At 40.4% G+C, this 22,914-nt stretch overlaps 1 protein-coding gene and 1 long non-coding RNA gene across 2 annotated transcripts in view; one reads left to right on the top strand and one right to left on the bottom strand.

Moving 5' to 3' along the window:
- The first annotated feature begins 801 nt into the window (after nt 1–801).
- LOC306835234 (cysteine-rich secretory protein LCCL domain-containing 1-like) lies at nt 802–14,823 on the top strand. The gene is made up of 15 exons (XM_079361671.1): nt 802–1,083; nt 1,610–1,972; nt 7,519–7,637; nt 8,824–8,956; nt 9,079–9,194; nt 9,301–9,401; nt 9,488–9,679; nt 10,323–10,383; nt 10,479–10,545; nt 10,711–10,841; nt 10,972–11,015; nt 11,123–11,195; nt 11,298–11,373; nt 11,659–11,792; nt 13,767–14,823. Exons 2-15 carry the CDS (start codon nt 1,712–1,714, stop codon nt 13,816–13,818), a joined length of 1,560 nt encoding a protein of 519 aa, XP_079217797.1. The 5' UTR covers nt 802–1,083; nt 1,610–1,711; the 3' UTR covers nt 13,819–14,823.
- The window catches only part of LOC306835242, a 37,024-nt gene continuing 25,877 nt past the window's right edge, over nt 11,768–22,914 (bottom strand). Inside the window, exons 2-4 of the long non-coding RNA XR_013780596.1 lie at nt 17,632–17,667; nt 16,955–17,076; nt 11,768–11,836 (exon numbers count right to left, since the gene is read on the bottom strand). This is a non-coding gene — a long non-coding RNA (uncharacterized lncRNA). The remainder of the gene's footprint in view (nt 11,837–16,954; nt 17,077–17,631; nt 17,668–22,914) is intronic.

The following is a 22,914-nucleotide window of genomic DNA, read 5'->3' as shown; positions in this document are numbered from 1 at the left end:
AGTCAGTCTGTACAGGTTACAGACCCCCCCCCCCCCCCCCCCCCCCCCCACACACACACACACACACACACAACCACACACACACACACACACACACACAGGTCTGGAGATCAGCTACTGTTTCCACATGTTGCACAGCTACCAGTGAAAATGACCAGATGACCAAGACAAAACCTGCCTGTTTCCTTCATGGAATTTGCTCTGTAGCAGAGGGGGAAACAGTGACGACAAGTTCAGGGTTCTGAGGTAACAGAGAGATGTTTTGTGCTTTAATCCCCCAAAGGAGTCACCTGTGAACAGTTAGACTGAGGAGGATGGGGCCACTCAGGCTGCCAGACCCCATGTAGGAGGAAGATCTGGTTTAAATTAATGTATTTTTCACTAAACACGGGTACAATTAGAGAGGGAAACCCAGTCAACACCTTAAGTGCATGTTTCAGGGGATGACATCAATCAATAATGATGAGAAACACCTGTATCATAATACTTAATCTTTCAAAATATTTTCAATATAGAAGAATATTGAAGATTTAAACCCCTAACCATACATGAACCAAAATAGCACCATTTTACATTTTTTTGGTGCTTTTTCACACAAAAAATGGTCAGTTACTTCATTGTGACTTGCTCTGCACAATATTGAAGAGAAAATAAAATCACTTCAGCTCGTACAATACAGTGCGCACGCGCAGCCCCGCGCGCACAGAGGTCTTGGCATGCACGAGGGGGCAAACCTTTTTCGCGAGAGGGGGGCGTGGTAAGGGGCGGCACTCTCCCAGCGCAGTAAAGTTCAGGATAAAATGTGGATAAGTGATGCTTTATCGACTGTAGTGCAAGAATCCCGAGAGGAGAAAGACCCACTTCTTTCTCTTTTTTTCTAAGCAGCTGAATTAAAGGAGTGGAGGAAACACACCACGTATTTGATTTATGTCACATGGCAGTCTGTGACACCCTTCACCGCTCCACCTGAAACCTACTTTGAAGGCGGATTTTCTTTTTAATCTCCACCTGCTGGCGGAAGTTTTCTAACAGTCATCAATTGCGAGGATCTCAATAAACGGGCTGAATTCCAACTCATTCAAGGTAAATAATATCCAGAGTCTACACAAATCGCATCTCTTCAACTTCAGTTTCAATATGCATTAGGCTACTCTACACATTTTTCATTAGGTTCCAGTGCGTTTAGTCATTCTGTCAGAACCACAGCATGCATGCCAACAAGTTGAACTCAAAGTTGCCCATATGTAACTCATAAAAAAACAGTATGATGATTGCATTATAGTATTATAATAAATGTATTATGTTGGGAAACTACGGTATATTATTTTCCTAATATATAGATAATACTTGCTCCTTCTTTTGACAATAGAATCCTAAAGAGTGTTGAACACTAGTTGTGATTCTAAGATTGACACTTTTTTTTTTCTTGTCAAAACGCTGTTTCTTAACCTCAGTGAACCCTGTGGGGTTATCTATGGCCAAGTGTCTGTTAGCCTATTCACTGTCCTCCCCAAGATCAATATTGACTCAAGTCTTTCAGCAAATTTGATATAACATTCCAACACTTGTATAATCCAGTTTTGCTCTCTCCTTCCGACACCTTTGCCAGCTCTCTTTGTAGGAGAAGAAGGCGGTCTGTCTGTGCTGTTATACACCGAGTTTTGACCCGTAAAGAGGATCGCCTTTATCTCTGCCTGAAGCACTCCCCAGGATGAAGCATGCATCGCTGTTGCTGCTGAGGGGCGTTTCCTTGCTCCTGCTGCTTCTCACCACGAATTCCATGGTGATGCTTCCAAACTCCACAAGCTTGGAGCAGATTCTTGAAAAGTATCACGACGAGAAGGGGGACTGGTGGGAGGCCAAGCAGAGGGGGAAGAGGGCCATAACAGACAGTGATGCTCAGCTCATCCTGGATCTCCACAACAGGCTCCGAGGCCAGGTTTACCCTCCTGCTTCCAACATGGAGTACATGGTAGGTGGATAAAGGACTCTTTCTTTAAATGCTTTGACCCCATTTTGACCCTAAGAGACTTGTTCACTCATGGACCTTGTAGCTGAGAGAACTGACCCAGTCACCAGACTGGCTGGCACTTGTCCCATTTGGCTCACACACACACACACACAGCAACCATGCATGTAAGCGCCTTCACACACAGCCCCTCCCTACCAACACATGCACACACACACAAACACTGCACACACATCCAAGTCTGCATCCATGTGACATTGATTGTTTTGCCAGAAGAGAAGAATTCCACCACCTTGCCAATGATCACATTACTACTGCATTTTTTTTACCCTTGCAAAGAGATTTGTTTGACTTTATCCTTCGGCCATCACGTGTATGTTCAACGCCAGATCACTTTCAGCGTGCAATTAGAACCAGAGCACGGCACCAGGGCCTGTTTTACCAGCTGTCTACCCGCCACTAAACACACACACACACACACACACACACCACACCTTCAGAAATTACGCGTTTTGCAGATCTGGAACTCTCCCAAATCCACAACATGTGTATTTACCGCTTGACCGACTCAGTGCATTGCCACTGACAGCACTTAGGAGGTTTAAAATCGATACAGTGTGCAGAGGGTAATGAGGTTTTATCGTCTTTCATCTCCCCTTAAAGAGCTACAGAACAAAAGGCAGCATTATTCCATGTTAGAGGCAAATAAACAGTTCCTGCTGGGGGCAATTGCTGGACTATGTAATTGTATAATTGAGAGGTTGGACTTAAGGACCCCTTATGTGTGTGTGTTCATGAAAGCTCCACTCTGCCTGGCAGGGTTCTGGCTGAGGCACACTATAGTGGAGAAATGCTGAGCCAGCACTGCTGAGCTCCCCTTATACTGTCTCCTGTTACAGTGGTGGCTGTTTTTTTTTTTTTTTTAGCTGCAGGGGCACCCAGGGGTGAAATATGGAGAGGTATGCAACAAGAGGAGGTAAAGTGAGGAAATAGAGTGAGAGCAAGAAATGAAAAAAAGTAGTTGACTAAAATTAAAGGAGTAAAAAGGATACTGGAGATGTCTGCATTGTGTGGCGAGGCAGATGACAAGATTGGAGTGAATGAAATGAAAAATAAGTTAAAAACAAAGAAGAGTTAGGCAAGAGGCAATTGGAGAAGCAAGATTCGGATATAAAAAGAAATAAAGTGATCTTTATATATACTAGCTCAAATCTATTTGAGGTTCTGAAAATGTACATTTTTCATACAAGAACAATTCAGGTAACATGTAAAGTTGTATTTCAGTAAATTCCTGTGCTTTTATTTTGAAAGCAGCTCTGTATTTCTCAGATTTTCCTCCTGTCTGCATTGAACTGCTGTCACCTTTCAGAAACCTCACAGCTTCAGTCTACTGGAAGACTTAATACACATGCTCCCTTACCTCCACGCACGCAGCCACGCACACACACACACGCACACACACACAAATACGCTTGCCCACATACGTAGCTATTTGCCCATCGGCTCTGTTTATTATTTGCCATTGTGTTAAACCTGTAACCCTGCTGACCCTCTGTGGCAATCATCACAGAGACTCCAAGATAATATCAAATCTAATCCCCCTCCTCCCTTCATCTGTTTCCTGTCCTTGCCCGCTCCCTCTCTCTCTCGTTCTGCCTCCCTTATTCTTATCCCTGTGGCTCCGTTCCCATTCTGTCATTATCCAACATAGAGGCCCTGCAAAATTCCCTGGATAAGCATTCACACTCTGTAGCGATCCACAAAGTCTTCAATACACCTTCAATTGGGGTAAGATGGAGGGGGTGGGGTGGGGGGGTAACACTTCTGCCTCTAACTCAAATGTTGACCCACAGGTATAAACAGAGACGTGTCAGTGTTTGAAGCGCTGCAAGACAAACAGATGGCATCTTGGGAGAAATGGCCCCACCTGCCTTGATGTTTAACTTGGCTTTGGTTGGCTGCACTCAGGACTCAGGTGGTGATGTTAGCCTGTTAAGATCAACTTGAATTAACATTTTTCTGTTTAGGATAAGAGTTCAGAGTTGTACTGCAGGTGTTACACATTCTTGGAATAACCTGGATATAAGCAAAATTTAATTATCACCATAAACGATTGTGTAATTACAGTTATGGACAGGCATTGGAACAGTATTTTTAATCTCAGAAGATAACAGTCCAGATGAGTAAAATTGCCCAAAAAAATATTGACAAAGTTATTACACCAATAAATAAGTACAGGTTATGTCTAAACATCCTTTATCCCTGTTTATTCTTGTAGCTTTTTGCACAGTTTGTTTTAGAGATCACAGGCCAGAGTGTCTTTTTTTCTCTAGGGCCAGTCAGCTTTGCACACCAAAATAATCTCCAAAAGATGGGATGTCCCCTTGTTTCAATAGACATATAGAAAAGAAACTGAAGACCATTTTGCAAAAAGTGTTGAACCTCCTAAATCACTTATAGTAAACTCCTGACAGTTTTTAAAAAAAAAATCCAATGCCATCTTTCAGTGAGGCCCAAAAGAGAACATTCTCCAAAAATAGCAAAAATGCCACCCAAATGTCACAAAGCTGGTTTCTCTCCAGGCCTCACCTGCACTGTCTGAAACTTTTCCAAGAATATTGCCAACAGGAGACGCAAGGTGTACCCTTGAGGGAGTCCAGTGACCACACACAAACTGCTTGATTTAATGCCAAGAGTTTAAATAGGTATCACTCTAAATGCTCTTATGATGAATGGCTTGCAATGGACCTTTCAAGAACAATTCAGAGAACCTGGTTTTGAACAAGATCAACAACATCCAATCACCCTTTATAAGCTAACCCCCCATTATCTCAACTTGTCATGGAAAGACATCTAAAATTCAAAAATCTGTCAATGCAATTGTATCCTTTGTTTTTTTCCCTTGCTGCAATTTAAAACCTTTCTGCTGCTGATTCTGTTGTCAGCTGTGCCAGCATGGCTTGGACAGCCCAATGAATTACCAGGCGTGATGCGCATCTACTGAAAGAGCTTCCAGTTCAAGTGAAGCCTACAATAATTGTCTGAGCTGGTCAAACTATGTCCCTGTTATAACATGATGATTGCAGATAATGGTATTTGTCAGTCAACCACGTTCAGATGATGGGCAGTTGGATGTGAGATGAATCTGACTGAACTGTACTTTATGAAACAAGAGCTCTAAATCACATTCTGAAAAGGCCTTTTTAATGCAGTCATTGAAGCACATTGGACATGTTTGCTATATCTCATGGAAAAATATGGATTACTTTTCATATCTTTACATTTTTTATGAAGTCATCTCCATGCTTCTCTCTTATCACCTTGTCCTTCTGTCATGCCTTATTTTCAACTTCCCTTTCACCAATTCCCATAACTTCCCTCCTTGCTTTTTCAGTATTTCTCTGTAAGCACCATTGATTATGTGCAGGAAACCCAAACTTGCAAAGGAAGTACTTTTAGTAATGCAACCAGATGACCAAGGAAGACAGGAAAAAAAACGTTGGTGCAAATGAAGTGTTAAACAAAATACACAACGCAGTGTGCAACGCACTGAAAGACTGAAGCAGGGAAGGTGTTTTTCTTTATGGGGCCCCAAGCAGAAGTGTAGCCAGGGTGGGTGGTGGGGTCCTTGGTTACAAGGCCTCCCTGCTGGGATAACTGTGTAAACAACAGCAGGTTTGACAAGGCAGCTGCTCCCTGTAGCAGATTCAACATCTGACAAAAATGTGCTTTGGTCGACACTTCCAGAGTCTGCTTTTTTCCGTGAGCTTAAAGACATTGTATGGTTGCTTCGTGAATTTATTTTCATTTGGTTCAAGAGCATAACAAATCTTGTGAACTACTTTTGAAAATCTTCCGTCGATGTGGCATAAGCTAAATGTTTTCCACCCAATAACCATCCATTAATGGGCAAAAAACATTGTGTTGACCTGATTAAGTGTGGAACGTCTTACGTGCTGTGGTTTGCAGATCATTTGGCAGTTACCACAGCCCAATGTAATGTGTTTCAGTCTGCTTATCAGTGCACATTGATTTGTGCAAGGAGGTCACTTGTCAAGAAAATCGAAGGGGAAAATGACTTGGATGGAAGTCAAGGTTATAACTGAACTGCTTGCTTTTGCATTCTTCCAACGCTGAGGCTGACATTTCCCTGAAGCTTCTTCTGTTTCTGCATCATAGGGATAACCACGGATTACAAAACAGATTCAATAATTCTGACATACGAAGGCCTACAAAGGTGAATTCTGTGCAGGGGTTAGAGTTTCAGGTAAACAAATTCAGTACTTCCTGTTTTAGCCCTGGCTCTGTCAGTCATCATTTAGCGTTATTGTGCAAGACAGACCACAGGCACTACAGCTAAGGTTCCTGTAACACTGATATTCTCTCTCTTTGCAGGTGTAGAGGTGAATGAAAAATATACTCCACATCGTGTAGTGTTTATTTTGTTCTTTATTAAAATTGTGTAAGATTTTTACAAGGGTTTTTGTTGAAACCTGAAGCAAAACACTGGGCAGAATCAGCTGATACTACCTTGTTGATTTAAATAAATACGTCGCTATAGCCAACAGGATTACGAGAAAGAGCTCAAGTTAATTTGCAGAGCTGCCAGACATCCTGTTGTTAGGTAGGTGTGTGTTTCGGGAGTAATGCAGAAAACAGCAGTTGTTCCTGGTGGGACTTAAAGTGGGTGACTGACGATGGAGGAGGCGATGGTGCTGAGAAGCCAGGTAGTTATTTTAGTGTCTGTTATTGGAAGAGATTTCAGTGATGGCAGAGCGATGACTTCCAGGTTCCAATGTGTGAAATATGCAAACTCCTGACACCTCTGCTAGCATACTAATGCACATGCTCACAAACACACATTCACATATACACTTTAACTAATTGACTCCCTTGTAGAAACCTGTGACATTACACTAAAGGTGAAAGTGAAGGTGTGCAATTAAAGGAACATATAGTAACCTTCACAGGAATTACAGCTTGTGTTATTCTGACATTTTTTATGGCAGAATGTAGGTCAGCAGGGAGGAAGGACACTGCATTCCCAGAAAACCCTAGAATGGGAATATGATCCCTTAGTATCCAACCAAAGCCAAACTTAACTGTGAGGGCAATTCAGAGAGTGGTAACAAAAGCTTGCACCCAGACTTTTCACCAAAGACATATGGAAGGTATTACTTAAGGGGGAAAAAAGCGGTTGCATTTTTTGAATAACACCCAATCCCAGGGGAAAACCCATCTGGGGAAAGTCAGCTGAGCAGCAAGAAGAGAAGCGAAAAACTCCTTATAAAGCAGCAGAACATCAATGGAGTTTAGAGATAAGTACCTTTTACTAAACATAACAGCAATCCTATGGCTATGTAATCCATAGCCTGGACGATAAAACATGATAGGTAATCCATGTTCACCTCATATTATTGGCAGTTTAAATGAACCTAGCAGTTCCATGACATGATATGACTAGATTCGTGGGCAATATGAGTAGCTTTGTCTCACTTTATTTCCAAAATGTAATCCTGAAAATCACTTCTTTCTTGTTTGCTGTGCAGGTGTGGGACACAGAGTTGGAGCGTACTGCAGAGGAATGGGCAGAAACGTGTCTGTGGGAGCATGGGCCTGCTGGCTTACTGCCACAGATTGGACAGAACCTGGGAGCCCACTGGGGAAGGTAAAAACTAAAAAACAAAAAAACCCTTAAATTATCAATCTTTATTTGATTTAAATTTGAGTGTAAAAATATTTTTCATTTGTACTCCACATTCAAGATGTGTCACAGATATCATCCTGACTCTAATTGGATTAACAAGCAACACCTAGAACCAAATCAGTGTCAGACCGTGTGACTGTAATTTATCCACTTATGTCCAGTTGGCAGCTGGAAGCTAAAACTGTTTTATTTGCTTTCTATGTGGATCCTTCATCTACAAACTTTATCGTAATGTTGTAGTTTAGTGTAAATGACCTTTTATGTGCTGATGAAAAAATGAATTCCTTAGTCAAGGAGGTTAGTGAGCTTTTCAGGGTGCCAGTCCATAAATAAGAAGTGCACGTGAAAGAAGTGCTTAAACCTGTATTCTGTAGAGAGGCTACTAAAGAGCGACTTCTCTTGAAGTCAGATTATAAGAAGCTAGATGGTGAAAATGAGTCTTCTTCTCACTTGATTTCATTCAAAAGAGTTTATGGACTGATTTGATAGTTTGTAGCTTTTAACATTCTAAAATTCACTTAGCAAACACATTTGGGTCTTTAGCTTTTTCTTAAGGTGCACATACTGTACATCATGATTTTTATGTTGTCAATTATTTTGTTAATTAAAAATTGTAGTACATGGCATGGATAGTTGTAATAAGTAAGTCACTTTTGTGTTGGCCGGTCATCCAGGATAGAGAAGTTAAAATGTTTATCCACCCTGTCATCCAAATACTGTCATGTCTTGGCAACAAGATTGCCCAAATCAAGGCTAACAAACCAACGGTCAAGATAATTACCACTTTTATTCTACAGTCATCTTTGTCAGTACATCTTTAAATATATAGCTAGAATCCATTTATCTTAAACGTAGTGATTATAGTAAGGATGCAGCCATTTACATGGAAATGAGTTGCTTAGGTTTGCACTTCTATAAACAAAATTTCCAAGATAACAACCACATCTATTTTAAATGTAACACTTAAAGGTCACCCACTGTTTTATATCTTTTTTTTTTTGGAGACAGCTTTTTAAAAGAGCCCTTGCTGTACTCAAATAAAGGCGTTCCATAATACCAACTCCCACGCTAACAGAGACACAAAGACAGGTGAGAGGTTGTTTGGAACTTTTTTTTAATCCCAGGTTTGCTTTATTCATCTCCCCAGGTATCAGCCTCCTACGTTCCATGTGCAGGCCTGGTATGATGAAGTGAAAGACTACACCTTCCCTTATCCCCAGGAGTGTAACCCCTACTGCCCCTTCAGATGCTCTGGCCCAGTTTGTACTCATTATACGCAGGTAGCTTGCGCTGATTCATACTGTATCATCAGGAAATTTGCAGAACCTTTTGAAAGTTTTATCCTTGATTGAGTTAAGGTTGGAAAATATGTTTAATGGTCTGTGTTTTTATTCTTTTAAAGCTGGTTTGGGCAACCAGCAGCCGGATTGGCTGTGCTATCAACATGTGTTACAACATGAATGTGTGGGGGCAGATTTGGGCCAAAGCGGTCTATCTCGTCTGCAACTATTCACCAAAGTAAGCAGAAAACAAATATCTTGCATCTTTTTTTGTGTTAAGAAATGTAATATAGGTGATCAATTTTGCATGTCTGAACTGAACTGAACTGAACTGAACTGAACAGGGGAAATTGGTGGGGCTATTCGCCTTACAAACATGGGACCCCATGCTCTGCCTGTCCTCCCAGCTATGGAGGAGGCTGTAAGGAAAACCTCTGCTACAAAGGTATGTAAAGGGAAACTGGAGCAAGTTGTAGATAATGAATTTAAAAAAATGACATACTACACACTGGATTGTGATTTTACCTGAAGATGACAGCTCCGACCCTCCACAAGAAGAAACGGAAGAAAACAACTTCATTGAGCCGGAGGCCCCCCGTGCTCCGCAGAAGCCCCGGTTGAGGGCCTCCAAGCCGGAGCCTCCCAGCATCCCAATCCCAGCCACTTCCAAGCCCCCCACAGAGGACCGGCAGAAGAATGAAGCGGTCAACACACAGCAGATGTGTAAGCTGCCATTTAACTGTTTATTCTAGATCTAGTTTCTTCTCAATTGGGGAGGATGTAGGCTCTGGTTGAGGGACGGAGGGTGAATAAAGTGGCAAGGAGGATGGGAACAAATTTGGGTCAAAACTAGAATGTTTGTGGAAAGCTAACTGCTCAGTGTGTTGCCAGCCATAATGTATAAAAAAATGGAAATGTTTTTCCTACAATTTATCTTAAACTGCCTTGATGTTCTGAACACTTTATCTGCTATCTCCCTGATTAACCCTGACAGTTTGTGAAGTGTTCTTAATGTCGTAAGTCAGTCTGTGCAGCAGAGAGGAGTTGAGGGGGGGGGGAGCCCAATCCCCTAAGTGTGTGTTTGTTTTTGCCCGGCTGAGAGGGGTTGAGGGGGGGCTCGCTGTGGTTTTTAAATGGCTTCCTCCCTGCAGTGCAAGGAGCCTGTGCATGTAAGCTGAGACACTTCCTCTCGTACTGCTGACCACCCTGAACCGTGTTGCAGGAATTCTCCGCTTTGGTTGTTGAAGCAGCATAACAACAAAAGCCTTCTGCTTTTAGAAAACAAGTCGGCTGCATCAGAGCAGCATAATCATGCTTGTTGGTTCCTGTAGGAGCTCTGAAAGGCCATATTGTTTCTGTTTTTCAGCTCAGCTTGTGACCTGTGACACCAAGCTTCGAGATCAGTGTAAAGGAACGCCATGTAATAGGTGTGGTTAAGAGCAAATATAACACGATAACAAACACGTGAAATAGAGTTTGTAAAACATTTAATCATATTTTCCGACATGATTTTGTTCTGTAGGTATGAGTGTCCAGCTGGGTGCCTTGATGACACAGGGAAAGTAGTTGGGACAGTATACTATGAAATGGTGAGTACACAACTTAAGTCATGGGATTTACGAGTTGATTTACATTCCTACGTTGGTCAATTACAATAAACTGTGCTGGCAAAGTGTTTTTGCCAGCTTACACACCTGTATCACAAAAAGACCATACATGTAAGAAGGGTTGTAAATGCAATGTTGTATTTGCAGCAATCCAGTGTTTGCAGAGCTGGACTACATGCTGGTGTTATAGATAACGATGGAGGATGGATGGATGTAACAAGAGAGGGCCGGAAGGAGTTTTTCATCAAATCCAACAAGAATGGAGTCCAGTCTCTTGGGTAAGACGATAACATTTAAATGAACATCAACACAAGTTTGTAATTATATTATTTTGATGGTATAATTTGTCAAATATACCCACTTTAAATAAGAACAGTGTTGTCTAATGTCTTTGTTGTGCCTTGACAGGAAATATCAGAGTGCTAATTCCTTCACAGTTGCCAGAGTGGCAGGTTGGTGTGACACTGTTATACTGCAGATACGTCAGATGTTACATCGAATAACTCATTACAAGCTGGGCTGCAAATTTGTTTTCACTCGCTGTAATTATTTTTTGCAGTCAAAGCCATCACATGTGAAACCACAGTAGCACTTATGTGTCCATATGAGAAGCCTGCAAAACATTGCCCAAGGTTTGAATCTGACTTTATCTTTGCTTGATTGTCAGTCTTCTTCAGGCTTGTGTACATTGAAGACGCTTAACATGTCTGCACATTTCTCTGTTTTCTGTTAAGGCTTTACTGCCCAAGGAATTGTTTAGAAGACAATCCTCACATATCCAGAGTCATCGGTACTAGGATATATTCGGATGTAAGTGACTCTTTAAAAAAAAAAAGAAATATAGAAAAAAAAAAGAAATATATATATATATATATATATATATATATATATATATATATATTTCTTTTTTATATAAAAAAAAAAGAAATATATATATATATATATATATATATATATATATTTCTTTTTTTTTTCTTTTAGGGAAAACTGATCAAATACCTGTTGATTCTGTGATTTTCATGATTGATTTCATTCATTTCATGATGAAGCGGTCAGCTTGTCTTACATGAAATTCTGCTGCTTACCTGTGTGTAGAAGTCGAGTATATGCCGAGCAGCGGTGCATGCTGGAGTCATCCGGAACGCTGTGGGTGGATACATCGACGTGATGCCAGTGGACAAGCGGAAACACTACATTGCGTCATACCAAAATGGAATCTCCTCAGAAAGGTATGAAATTCTTGACCCACCAATAGAAACGTTGACTTTAGTATCTGTGAAAAAGAAATTGTAACATATCAGTAAAATACAAAGATCTCTTGGGGAATGATAGTAAAATATGTAGAAACAGCTGCCCTGTAAATCACACCTCAGTTATTCAATTAAAAATAATTAATAGGAAATCAAAGTTTAAAAAACTTTAAAATTGGGGTGTATATTGTACAAGAATACATTGCTTAAGGAGAGCACTGCTCCTATGTCTGCAGTCTGTCTTACAGATGGTTAGGGTTAATTTTCTATATTCACAGAAACCGTCAATGGCTCTCAACTAGAAAAATGTATCCACTCCACTCTCTCCCTTGTGGATCTAATCTTTTCAGGGTGCAGGCAGTTTGTTACAGTAAGCATGGCAGGGTGATTTGCATGCCTGTAGTTTATAATAATTAGCTGCTTGCCAATAGGTGTGAAGGTGAGACGTAAGATACTGGCATATTCAGGCAGAGGTTTTAAAGAAAACGAAGCAAAAAAAGGGCAATCAGCAAATAATTATCTTAAGTGTTATAATTTTGTCAGAAGAAAAAGTATTAGAATGCCATAAGCCATTCAGAAATGATCTTAAAAGTATCTGACACACAGTCGACATTCCCCTTACACTTAAAGATTGTCAAAGGGGAATCTGCAGGAGGAATGGATTCTTTTTGACAAAACAATGACAAATCTGAGAGTAACTTTTAACAGCCCTGCCACAACTTGCAAGTTCCATTTTTGTGATTAGATATAAGATTCTTATTAATCCTAACCATGTTCAGTGAAAATCATTGGTGTAGCCTGAAACAAAAGGTGTCTACATTCACTTGTAACCTTAAATAACTTCAATATTGAACCTAGGTAAATAGTGTTTAGGTATTTTTATGTAGTAAGTTTGAAAACAATCGTGTGTCAAGCACCACACAAGTAGAGCACTGCATCATCAGCATAAGGATGGATTACTGCTTATATTTAGCCACAATTTATCCGTTTTTACCACAAAGAGGAGGAGGGGCGGGTTCAAAAGAAAGCAAGAGACATCTTTGGTTTGTACTGTAGCACTGTAGGAATGTTAGGAAGATTAATGCAGGCAGTGAAATACCTCCCTAATTGAGAACTGTAACAGAGTGTAAAATGTAGGCCGCCACTCTACGATGTTCTATTGCCATTCTGATCAAGAGGTGTGATTTTTTTGAAACCGAAAACACACAAAACCAATCTAATTGTTTAGACTGAAAGTCAGCTCATTTAAATTGTTCACAAAGATTATTACTCATGAGTTATGAAAAGACTTTGTTGGTGCTTTCAAAGAGAGAGAGCATGTAATGAATCCTTGCTCTACCACTTCCCAACATCATTAATGTTACAGGTCTGTACCAGCCTCTGTTTAAGGCTTAAGTGACCCACAAACCGTATGGTCTGTTCTACTTTAAAAATTTTTTTTAACTGCACCAACTTTGGATAGTTCATGCTGTAGAATGAGTAGTGTGAACTTGATCTGTGTGGAGGACAAACACACACACAGTCTCCTTTCCCTTTCTGTCCTCTGCTTTTCTCTCCTCGTCTCTCTCAACCACATTTATTTCTCACGCTGCTGAGAAGACTGACATCTGTTCGTATCTACCAATCATTTATCATCTCTCCTTTAACTTCACAGCACGTCTGTCTTTGTTGGATTAACATGTGACGTCCCCTGTGTTTGTGTAGAAATGGGTGGTTTATCTGTTTTCTCACAGAGCTTCTCCCACTATCTGTTTGTGTCTTATCCGTCATCAGTGTCAGACAGCACACTGACGTGGAAAGCTTCCCCATACAGAACCTGACGTCTATTTGTGTGTGCGCGCACGCGATCTAATGTACCTCTATCTGCAAAAAGCTTAGACGAGTTCTATTACTGATATATGCCGAATCCAGCCCGACTTGACTCTTCCTATTGTTTGTCTCTTTCCCCCGCAGCCTTCAAAACCCTCCTGGAGGCAAAGCGTTCCGGGTGTTTGCTGTGATTTGAGTGGCCCCGAGGGCAGCTTCGCCAAACAGACAGAGCATTTGGGCTGTTGAATAGGCAGTAATCAAGCCCTGTTGTCAAACTCAATGACTGAAATATTGCTGGCTTTACTACACTCTGAGGTTAGAGATCATCTCCATGGCTGCGGAAACCCAGCAACCGAAAAATACTCATAACACAAAGAAGAAATGTCAGGATTCACTTAACACAAGTTACATTCACTAATTTTGCTGCATTTGTTTTTGGGAAATTGATGAAGTGTAAATAAGTTGTACATATTTGTTTATATGTCTGTGTGCCATTGCCTTGCCATTTAAGCAACTAGCTTTGTATGAATACTAATGTTAGACGTCCAAGGTAATAGCATAATGATGGCACTTAAGAATATCTACTTTATTGTATTAAGTCTGGCACATGTTTACTGGTGCTCTGGAGAGATTTATTGACATATTTTATACTTTTTTTAAGGATTGGGGAACAAATTGTAATGCATTTATTTTTATATGATTACATTTTATATCATGATGATTTATTGGATTTAAGAATGCTGCTATGTTTCTGAGTTGTTATTGTAATTGTTGGTGTGATGAGTTTTGTTCGTTTGGTAATTTTTCCAGATAATGTGGTTTAGTTAAAACTCCCTGCAGGACGGGAAGTACGCTCATCGCTCAGAATTGTCATTCTCTAAACAAAATCAATGTGCTTAACTCCATCATGCATCACAGATAACTGGATGTTGCATCCCCAAAGATGTTTTCAAGTGATCCATCTGCCTTTGACATTGACAAACACTGGCAATACTATGCAACATTTTCAATTCATACAATCTGAATGCTGTTTAAATAAACAGACATATTTTTCATTTTCCACCAGCTCTCAGATTTGTTTCAAGCTACAGTCAGTATGATGGCCAATATATTGTGTTTTTCTCACCGTTTCTCTTTTCATATTTTTCCTACCTCAGATTGTTAGGAAAAGTCAATTATGCAATAAATCATTACAACCACAGCAGCCATCATGAATTCAATGTGCTCTTTTTCATATTGTTTTTCTAAGACATCTTTGCATCAGGTCATATTAATTACATATTATACGGATATATTATAATTGAGATTTTATTTAAATGGATTCAATATCTAATCTTTAACTATGAAAATTGTATTGAGTTTAAACAACTGAAGATAACACTTTGAGTGAACTTAAGTGCATGAGTAAATCTGAATAGTAATTTTGAGTTTAAACAACTAAAGATAACACTTCTAAAAGTGGTGGGACAAGACATCAAAGTTTGATGGTACACCATGGCCATGCCCTTTAAAGAAATAACGTGCAGAGCACAAGCTGAGAGCTTCAACATGTCTGGAACAAATCGACACTGAGTTTGTGATGATCGACTGAACCCCTCAGACAAGTTCGTTCAAATAAGAAACGTGTGAAACGGGAATTTGAGACATTGCTCTTGCATTCAAAAAAATATGGCGGACTTCCTGTAATGTTTTGACTATAAGTGTAAGAGGTTTTTTTGTAGGTCTTGACATGGTTAACAAACAAAAATTGCCATGCATGTCGGACTAAAAAACTTGTATTGAGAGGCCTTTTTCAACATTTTAAGGGGGCACCATTGAGTCATTTAGCCACAACCCCTTGCTATACCCACATGACAAGTTTCGTTTTTGTACTGGGATCAGGTGTATGATGTTTGGTAAATGTATGACTAAATCAATAATAATAATGCAATAATGTCATTTGTTTGGAGCCGTCAAGAAAAGTTTACAGCTGTAAGCAGCAAAGTAACGTTTTATCGAAATGTTTTTTTGTGAAAAGGGACATGTTCAAGGCTTTGACACATCATAAACCCCAGCCTTAAACAGAACCTTAAATCCCTTGAACTGAATCCATCCTTTATCAATACCTCTTTTCCCGTTCAGGGTCATGGCGGGGGTGGAGCTGATCTCAGCTGTCATTGGGCAAGAGGGGGGTACACCGTGGACTGTTTGCCAGTCAATCACAGGGCTGACATACAGAGACAGATAAGCAGCCATGCTTACAGGCCTATCTTTGGACTGTGGGAGGAGGCCGGTGTGCCCAAAGAGAACCTACGCATGTACAGGTAGAACATGCAAACCTTATACGGAGAGACTCCTGTTTGAAGGGGATCTGAACCAGGAACCTCCTCGCTGTGAGGCATCAGCGCTTACCACTGCACCACCTTGCAGCCCTTTTGAACTTCAGCAAAGTGAAGTTAAATCTGAAATCATATTTTCACAGTTGCAGACTTCAACACAAAATGTTAACAGAAAGCTCTTAAATGAACTTAATTTCACATAACAGATCTTAAAATGATCAAATACTGACTTACTGAAATAAGTTATAATACCTTTCTGTTAGAGCTGACTGTTCGGAAACATTTTTGGCAATAAGTCATTCCACATACATTCTTACCCAGGAGATAAGCATGCAGAGCTTAAACACCAAACATCAAAGTATCTCCGGGAGTCACTGAAATGGTTTTGTGGCTTGAAGGAAGGCTGATCCCCCACAGTTCCAAATCTATAACTCCATTTGAAAGAGAAACCTGCACTAGAGATGTTAAATTCTCTCAGGATATGCCACCCTCCCCACATCCATATTGGCAAGAAGAAAGGTTTGGTTTGATTCTGAAGGTCTTTGTGATCCCCCTTTGGGTCTGTCAGCAGGGAGAAGGAGCGTCACTCCTCATTTGTTTCAGAGCAGCATTAGTGCAAAATGACCAATCCCTAATGGACTCCACCATATTCATGTCCGGTGGTGTTATGATGTCTGGAAGGCTGCAATCATTTGTGACTCAAGCTGCCACTCTGTGTTATTCCCCTGACAAGTCCTACTAAATCTTATATGATTGGATGACCATACATCCACTGGACCTGTGTCATACAGATTACAGAATACAGACAGTGACCCTCATAAAATATATTTTAAGAAATAGGTTCTTCATGTGAACTGTTCTTTTTTTTCATGCATGTGGCCCCAGCTCACAGCCCGTTTTCTCTTGACAATTTAAAAACGAAAAGGTTTAGACTGTATTCTTTGTAATGTAATTATTTTTTTAGACCAAACTGAAATTCACCATGAGAAAGCTCTGATGTCAAGGAGAAATGACCTTTTGAAAGGCAGAAAAATCAAACAGATCCATAGTCGTCAGGAGACATCTGCTGCAACTGGATTGGCCAAGGAAGGGGATATAATGTAAGCAGGAGCTTCCCAACGTTGGCTCACTGGAACCTGCAAGACACAGAAGCACAAAACCCTCGGGTAAATATCAAGTTGCGGTGTGCATTAATTGGACAACAGTGCATACACATGGAAAAAGGGGAGAGTTGCTTGGGCTATAAAGACCCCCTCTAACAGCATGTTCCATAAGTAAATATAGTTTTGAAGTTAAAGCAACATATTTGATAACAGCCAAGGTGAGACTACAGCCACTTAACAACGAATATTACCATTATCTAGAAAATGGCTGAAAGATAACATTACTGTGTGGCAGAAGATATAATCAGTTACTTCCTGTGTAACTCAGTACTACACTGTAACTTAATGAGAGCAGTCGTTAGCTGTTGTGTGAGGGTTAGCAAATGTTTGGCAAATATGTGTTCAAATCCACATATTCCTGCAAGCACTCGCATGTTCAAACCCTTGTCAGATTACACCCTAATATATGTGACTGGCTATTCTCTGCAAGAGAAAGGGGGGTGTGGAGTACTTGATAGGCTGTCCATGTGCTACCTGCTTCTGTAAGAAGAAAAGAGAGGCATACATCAGACAGGTGTCAAAACTCACAGCGGGGTGTGGGGATGGAGGTTGTGTTCGCGGGCTCTAAAGAACGAAAGGCATGGAAGACGAGATGGAGAGCGAGAAAGGGAAGGAGGTGGGGACAGAAGAAAAGGGCAGAGTGATAACCTGAAGGTGAGAGAAAACAGCGTGAAGTTCTGATTCTGCGTCACCTTCATGCTCCTGACATCGGGATACCTTCTGCAGAATGTCTGATCTTGTCCTGACTTTTAGAGTTCAAAGAAAACATTGCTTAACTGAAGTGTCATGATATGAAGTTTGCAGGAGAAGTTTGAAACATTGTTTGACACTTTCTAGTAAAATAAAATCAGCTGCACAACTTCAAATAATTTAAAAAAAAAGAGGTTCAAGACATCAGTGATTTTGATAGATTGTTGTTTGCCTTCAAGACAGACGAGGCTGCAAATAGGAGCAAACTGACGGAGCGACAGCCACCGGCCCATTAAAACCAAGGAGACTGAGTGCCGTGAAGACAGATGGGATGAGAGACAAGCTTGCAACTAGCAGGGGTCTGCATGTAGCCACCAGAGTTTTCAGACTGTCGTTTAAAATAAGGAAGGCCATTAATAACCTCCTCACTATGCTCTGCTCGGCTGCAGTCTGCTGCTTCTTGCAGAGCTAAATGTGGCACAGTGTGGCAGCAGACTGGCAGGCTGTGTCAAAGAGATCGTACACACCTGAGGGAGCGAAAAAGAGAGAGGTTGTTTGAGATTAATTGTATTTTTTTTCATTTACTCACCTGTTTATTTGCTATGTCATATCCCAACACGTTTGGATGGGAATCAGATCGCTGTAATGCATTCAGGGGAAGCCGTCAACACCAAGGTGAAAAGCAATGGCTGCCAGTGGTAATGACTGTGCCCCTTCTTGTAAAACCTTTACTTTGGCAGGTGAACTAAACATAAAATTTGACAGGGAGTTCTTTTTTTTTTTTTCGCTCATGATCCAAAAATATTACATGTACATAGCCACACTGTGAATTTGTTTTTGCAAAAAAAAAAAAGATGGAGTGGGTACTTTGGTGTAGAAAAAACAAGCTTTTCCTGAGTGGCCATATGACTCATGTAATTATTGAGTTATTTCAGGCATTGGTGCTTTTAAAACAAGCCACTGACCAATCTGAGAACATTTGATTTATAATAACCATTCATTACCAACAAGCTTTCATGTGACTGACTCAGCCATCCACTCAACTTAAAGCAGACAATGAAATAGTTTCTCAGAACCTTGTAATAGGTATATTCAGTCAGATGAACATATATATTTACATTTTTCAAACAAGGATAACTGAAGAGTTATTAAGGGTTTTTTTCTGCATGTTTTCTCTTGCCTGTAAAGATGGAGAGTATAGCTTCAAAGACTCTACCTCAAAGCAACAAAAAAAAAAAGAAAAAGAAAATCCAACATGTTCCACTTTCTAAAAGTGCAAAAGCAAAATGAGACAGGTGTGAGCAGCGTAACCTAATACTGTCAAACCACTTGTTAGCTACAGTGTAGGTGAACGGTTTTTTGTAAGGTGGTAGACTCTGTAATGTGATCCTCGTTGGTGCAAGAACAGAATAGTGCCATGCAGTTACACTTTGTCAACATCTCAGACGCTGACAATGTGTTGCACCGCAGGTTGATTGCAGTCAGCTTTAACATATCAAATACTTTGACAGTGAGACACAAAGAAGTGATTCTATTGAAGAGCACAGGCTTCTACTTCTTTTCTTTACAAAAAAATCTTTTTCTGCAACATTATTTCTCTGTTATACACTTAAGTGATCATAAAAAAAGAACACATCAAGAGCAAGTTACTTCTTACAGATCATTTAGAACAGAACACTGTGCATCTACATATTCACATGTTAATATCTTCTTCCTCCCATCTTTTTATGAACAGAGTAAACATTCATCTTACTCCATTCACAGCAGGATGGATGACAGCCACTTTTTTTAAATGCTCTATTGGTAGAGAACTACAAATCTGAGATGATTTAATGTCAACAATTTGCTCACATCAGACACTAACACTGACATTTGTTACTGTATAAATAGGTGTCAGTGAGGCAGTTTAATGCTCTGGATGCAGACAAGGGCCACATGTAAAAGCCTTTCCTAAAACAAGCACTGTGGAATAAGGAACGCTGTGTATACCTCTCCAAGGAGAAGCTGGCTGCCTCCCAGACTGCACTGCTGTTAGATGTGTTCCCTCAGGATAAACAATGACACGACCACATCATCTGGACACTTATAACCAAATCATGTGAGTCTCCTGGCCTGGACTAGATTTGAATCCTGCAAGTGATCTCTGGGGAGGTTTTCTGTCAAACATCCAGTTGTGGGTCAGTAGAGATTGCATTAATAATAACAAAAACAAAAAAACTCTTCACGCACAAAGCCATGGATAATAGAGGAAAGGGGTTGAGTTTCAAAGAAGCTGATATCTGAGTGTCTGTGTGTAAATCAAACACTTGTTTGCAAAAGGAAGGACAATAAACAGTGAGAAAGATCTGGAACAGAGAATGAGTTGCCTGACAGGGCAGCAAGAAGCAATCTGAGGAAGTACACACAATCTGAACCTTTTAATAGGGTCATGCATGGAAGATGGCCACACACTTATTTGCAGTCAGTCATTACACAAGCAAAAAGAAAGCAAGGTCATTAACTACTGTAGATGGCTAGAGTGATCGAAGAAGAGCACAGCATGAAAAAGTAAAAAAAAAACCTATTTCATAGTAAGGCACATCAAAGGGAGCCCCTGAATAAGTTTGTTTTTAAGTTTAAGCACGAGTCAGCAAAATGAAACTTTTTGTAGCTGCCTGCAACACTTTCACAGTAGAGAGACTTATGGGCAGTGGGCGATCCACCAAACACAATCCAATGACAGAAACTGACTCGTGTATTTACTGTATATTGGGATCATGGTCCAGGGGCACAGAGTGCAAAAATATTAAGAGCTGCAAGGAATCAGGCGCCAACGATGGGCCGCAAAATCATGGCGGAGGGCTGTCCCCTGACGCTGACGTCATCTCTGACCTTTCATGTATTTACAGAGGAGGTTTGATTTCCACGCTTTTTCCATGCTCACACATGAGTCGTTGTGAAGCAGGGCCCTGGATGTAAAAGAGTAGCTTTGTCCCGAACCTGGATGGTGAGCACAGGAGTCATGTGCTCCTGCCAATCCTCGAAGAAGGGCCCACAAGACACAACCATTGAAAAAAAAAAAAAAAACAGCACAAGGTTAACCTGTTTTATATTAAATCTGTCAGATTAAATAAGGAAAGCCAATAACCTACAGCTCTTAAGGTGCAGCTTAAGCCACATTTGGCCCTCTGCAACACTGCTCATGCTTGTTAAAGCTGTTTTCATACTGAGTGACAGAAAACACACGGCTTGCAAAGAAATACATGAAAATGCACCTGATCACAAAATCATATTAAGTCATATTAAATGAATTAAATTAAGATGTTGACCCACCAACATCAAACCACATGCATTTAGTTTATATTCAGGGTAATGCAACTTTTGTGGATTTTAAATGGCTGAGACAAAAAAAAAAAAAACACTGACTTTTTTTCTGCAGCCAAACAAATTTAAATTTTAACCATACACTTTCAACAAGATCAGATATATCATTTTCATACAGCAGAAATGAAAATACTTAAATCATTTCAAAGTAAAACCTCCTGACACAGTAGACAATATTGCCCTCTACAGGGCATACATGATAGTCCCGCTCATCTGTCTCCATTCTTTTTTTCCCCTTGTTGGCTGTGATAACTAACACAGACGCAGCACTACATGTTTTGATTGAGAATTTATAATTACTCAATGTTTAAAGGGCTTGAGGATCAGGAGGGTTTTTGCGGGGCGGGTTGGGGCCATGGCTTTGTAGAGTCAGGATTAGACCATCTTGACATTTAGCATCTGTCCTGCTGTGCTGTCATTTAGCGTGAATCTCTTCTATCTTATTACAGCAGCTAAAAGAGTTATAAAAGATCAAGGCCATCTACAAAAGTCTGTTTACAACAACTAACTTATTTTATTGGTCAATATTGATATGACATCTGAATAATACATTTTAAAAAATCTCATGAGAGGGATCTACTTAATCAAGCGTCTCCATGTGAAAGATGTTTAAAATGAATGAGATGGTCACATGAAGGGCCTGGTCAGTGATCCAAGACCGGCCATTACTGATGAATTCCGCCTCTCTGCTCTTTAAATAAGCTGCACGGCATGAAAGAGAAAAAGGATGAAGAAAAAAAAGAAGAAAGAAAGTGTCTCATCACTCATGCGGTAGTAGATGGTGGCACCTATTTTACTCTTCTTTCTCCCACGAGGAGCTCAATGTGATGAACTGTGGATTCAGCCTCCCCAGGATGTTTTGTATCAGAAGTGCTACAGCAGCAGAACAGCTCAAGTCTCCAGAGATCTAGCTGAGGGTTCAGCCTCACCGTGACACTAGATGGACCCCAATTTAGGACACAAAGACTGGGTCAAACCAGCAGGAGGTATAGCCTTTCCCAGAGAATGATCCTTCTCTTTTCTATTCAGTGTGCTTTTGCCTCTCCCCTTCCTATTTTTGTACTTTTCCCCTCGGATTCACCCTCCTCTGTCTGCAGTTTTTCCTCCCTCAAACACTTTACTTAGCCTACCATTCATCCTCCCCTATTACCATAATGATCATTAGCGCACCTACAGTGAACTTCTAAGGTTGTTTAAGTGACTCATGTGCTCATTAACAATTACCATAATAAATCTTCTCTGGCTTTAAATGTACACTTTATCTACTTTTTAGATATTGCCAGAATTTAATATTAGTCCAATCAAGGTAGAGGGCTCTAGTAGATTACTTCACGTAAAGGTCTATTCAATCTCATTATTAACTCCTCTGATATTATTTTTGTTAAATTCAGTAAAATGAGAAACCCTGGCAAAAGGTGCACCTGCACCACTTCCATTCTCATCCATGATTGAAGAAAAAGACCCTCTTGAACCGCTCACTCTCACCTTCCAGAGAAGGACGAAGAAGCCCTCCAACCACTTCTACTTCTGTTATGGAGTAAATCACAAACATGTCATGGCCTGATCCTCCGGGACCGCACACAACCTTCGCTGTCCTGTATTTTGTGACAAACCAATAGCCTCCTTGGATAGCCAAGGACCCACTGAGGTCTACAACAGCCTGCATCTCTTATTCTGAGAATTTTTTTTTTTTTTTTTTACCCCCCCTTACTTTTCCAACGCCGCCCTTTTTTCCCCTCCAGGCATTGACATTTAATC

This window comes from Symphodus melops (assembly GCF_947650265.1).
Source record: "Symphodus melops genome assembly, chromosome: 14".
Taxonomy (NCBI): Eukaryota; Metazoa; Chordata; class Actinopteri; order Labriformes; family Labridae; genus Symphodus; species Symphodus melops.
The sequence above is the reverse complement of the archived record's forward strand: the minus strand, read 5'-3'. Positions and strand labels throughout refer to the sequence as shown.

Excerpts from the sequence above, each read along its gene's own strand:
- LOC306835234 (XM_079361671.1), top strand. The coding sequence starts at position 1,712 with ATGAAGCATGCATCGCTGTTGCTGCTGAGGGGCGTTTCCTTGCTCCTG. Across the intron at positions 9,680-10,322 it reads GGTCAACACACAGCAGATGT|CTCAGCTTGTGACCTGTGAC; the intron begins GTAAGCTGCCAT and ends TCTGTTTTTCAG. Across the intron at positions 11,016-11,122 it reads CACAGTTGCCAGAGTGGCAG|TCAAAGCCATCACATGTGAA; the intron begins GTTGGTGTGACA and ends TATTTTTTGCAG.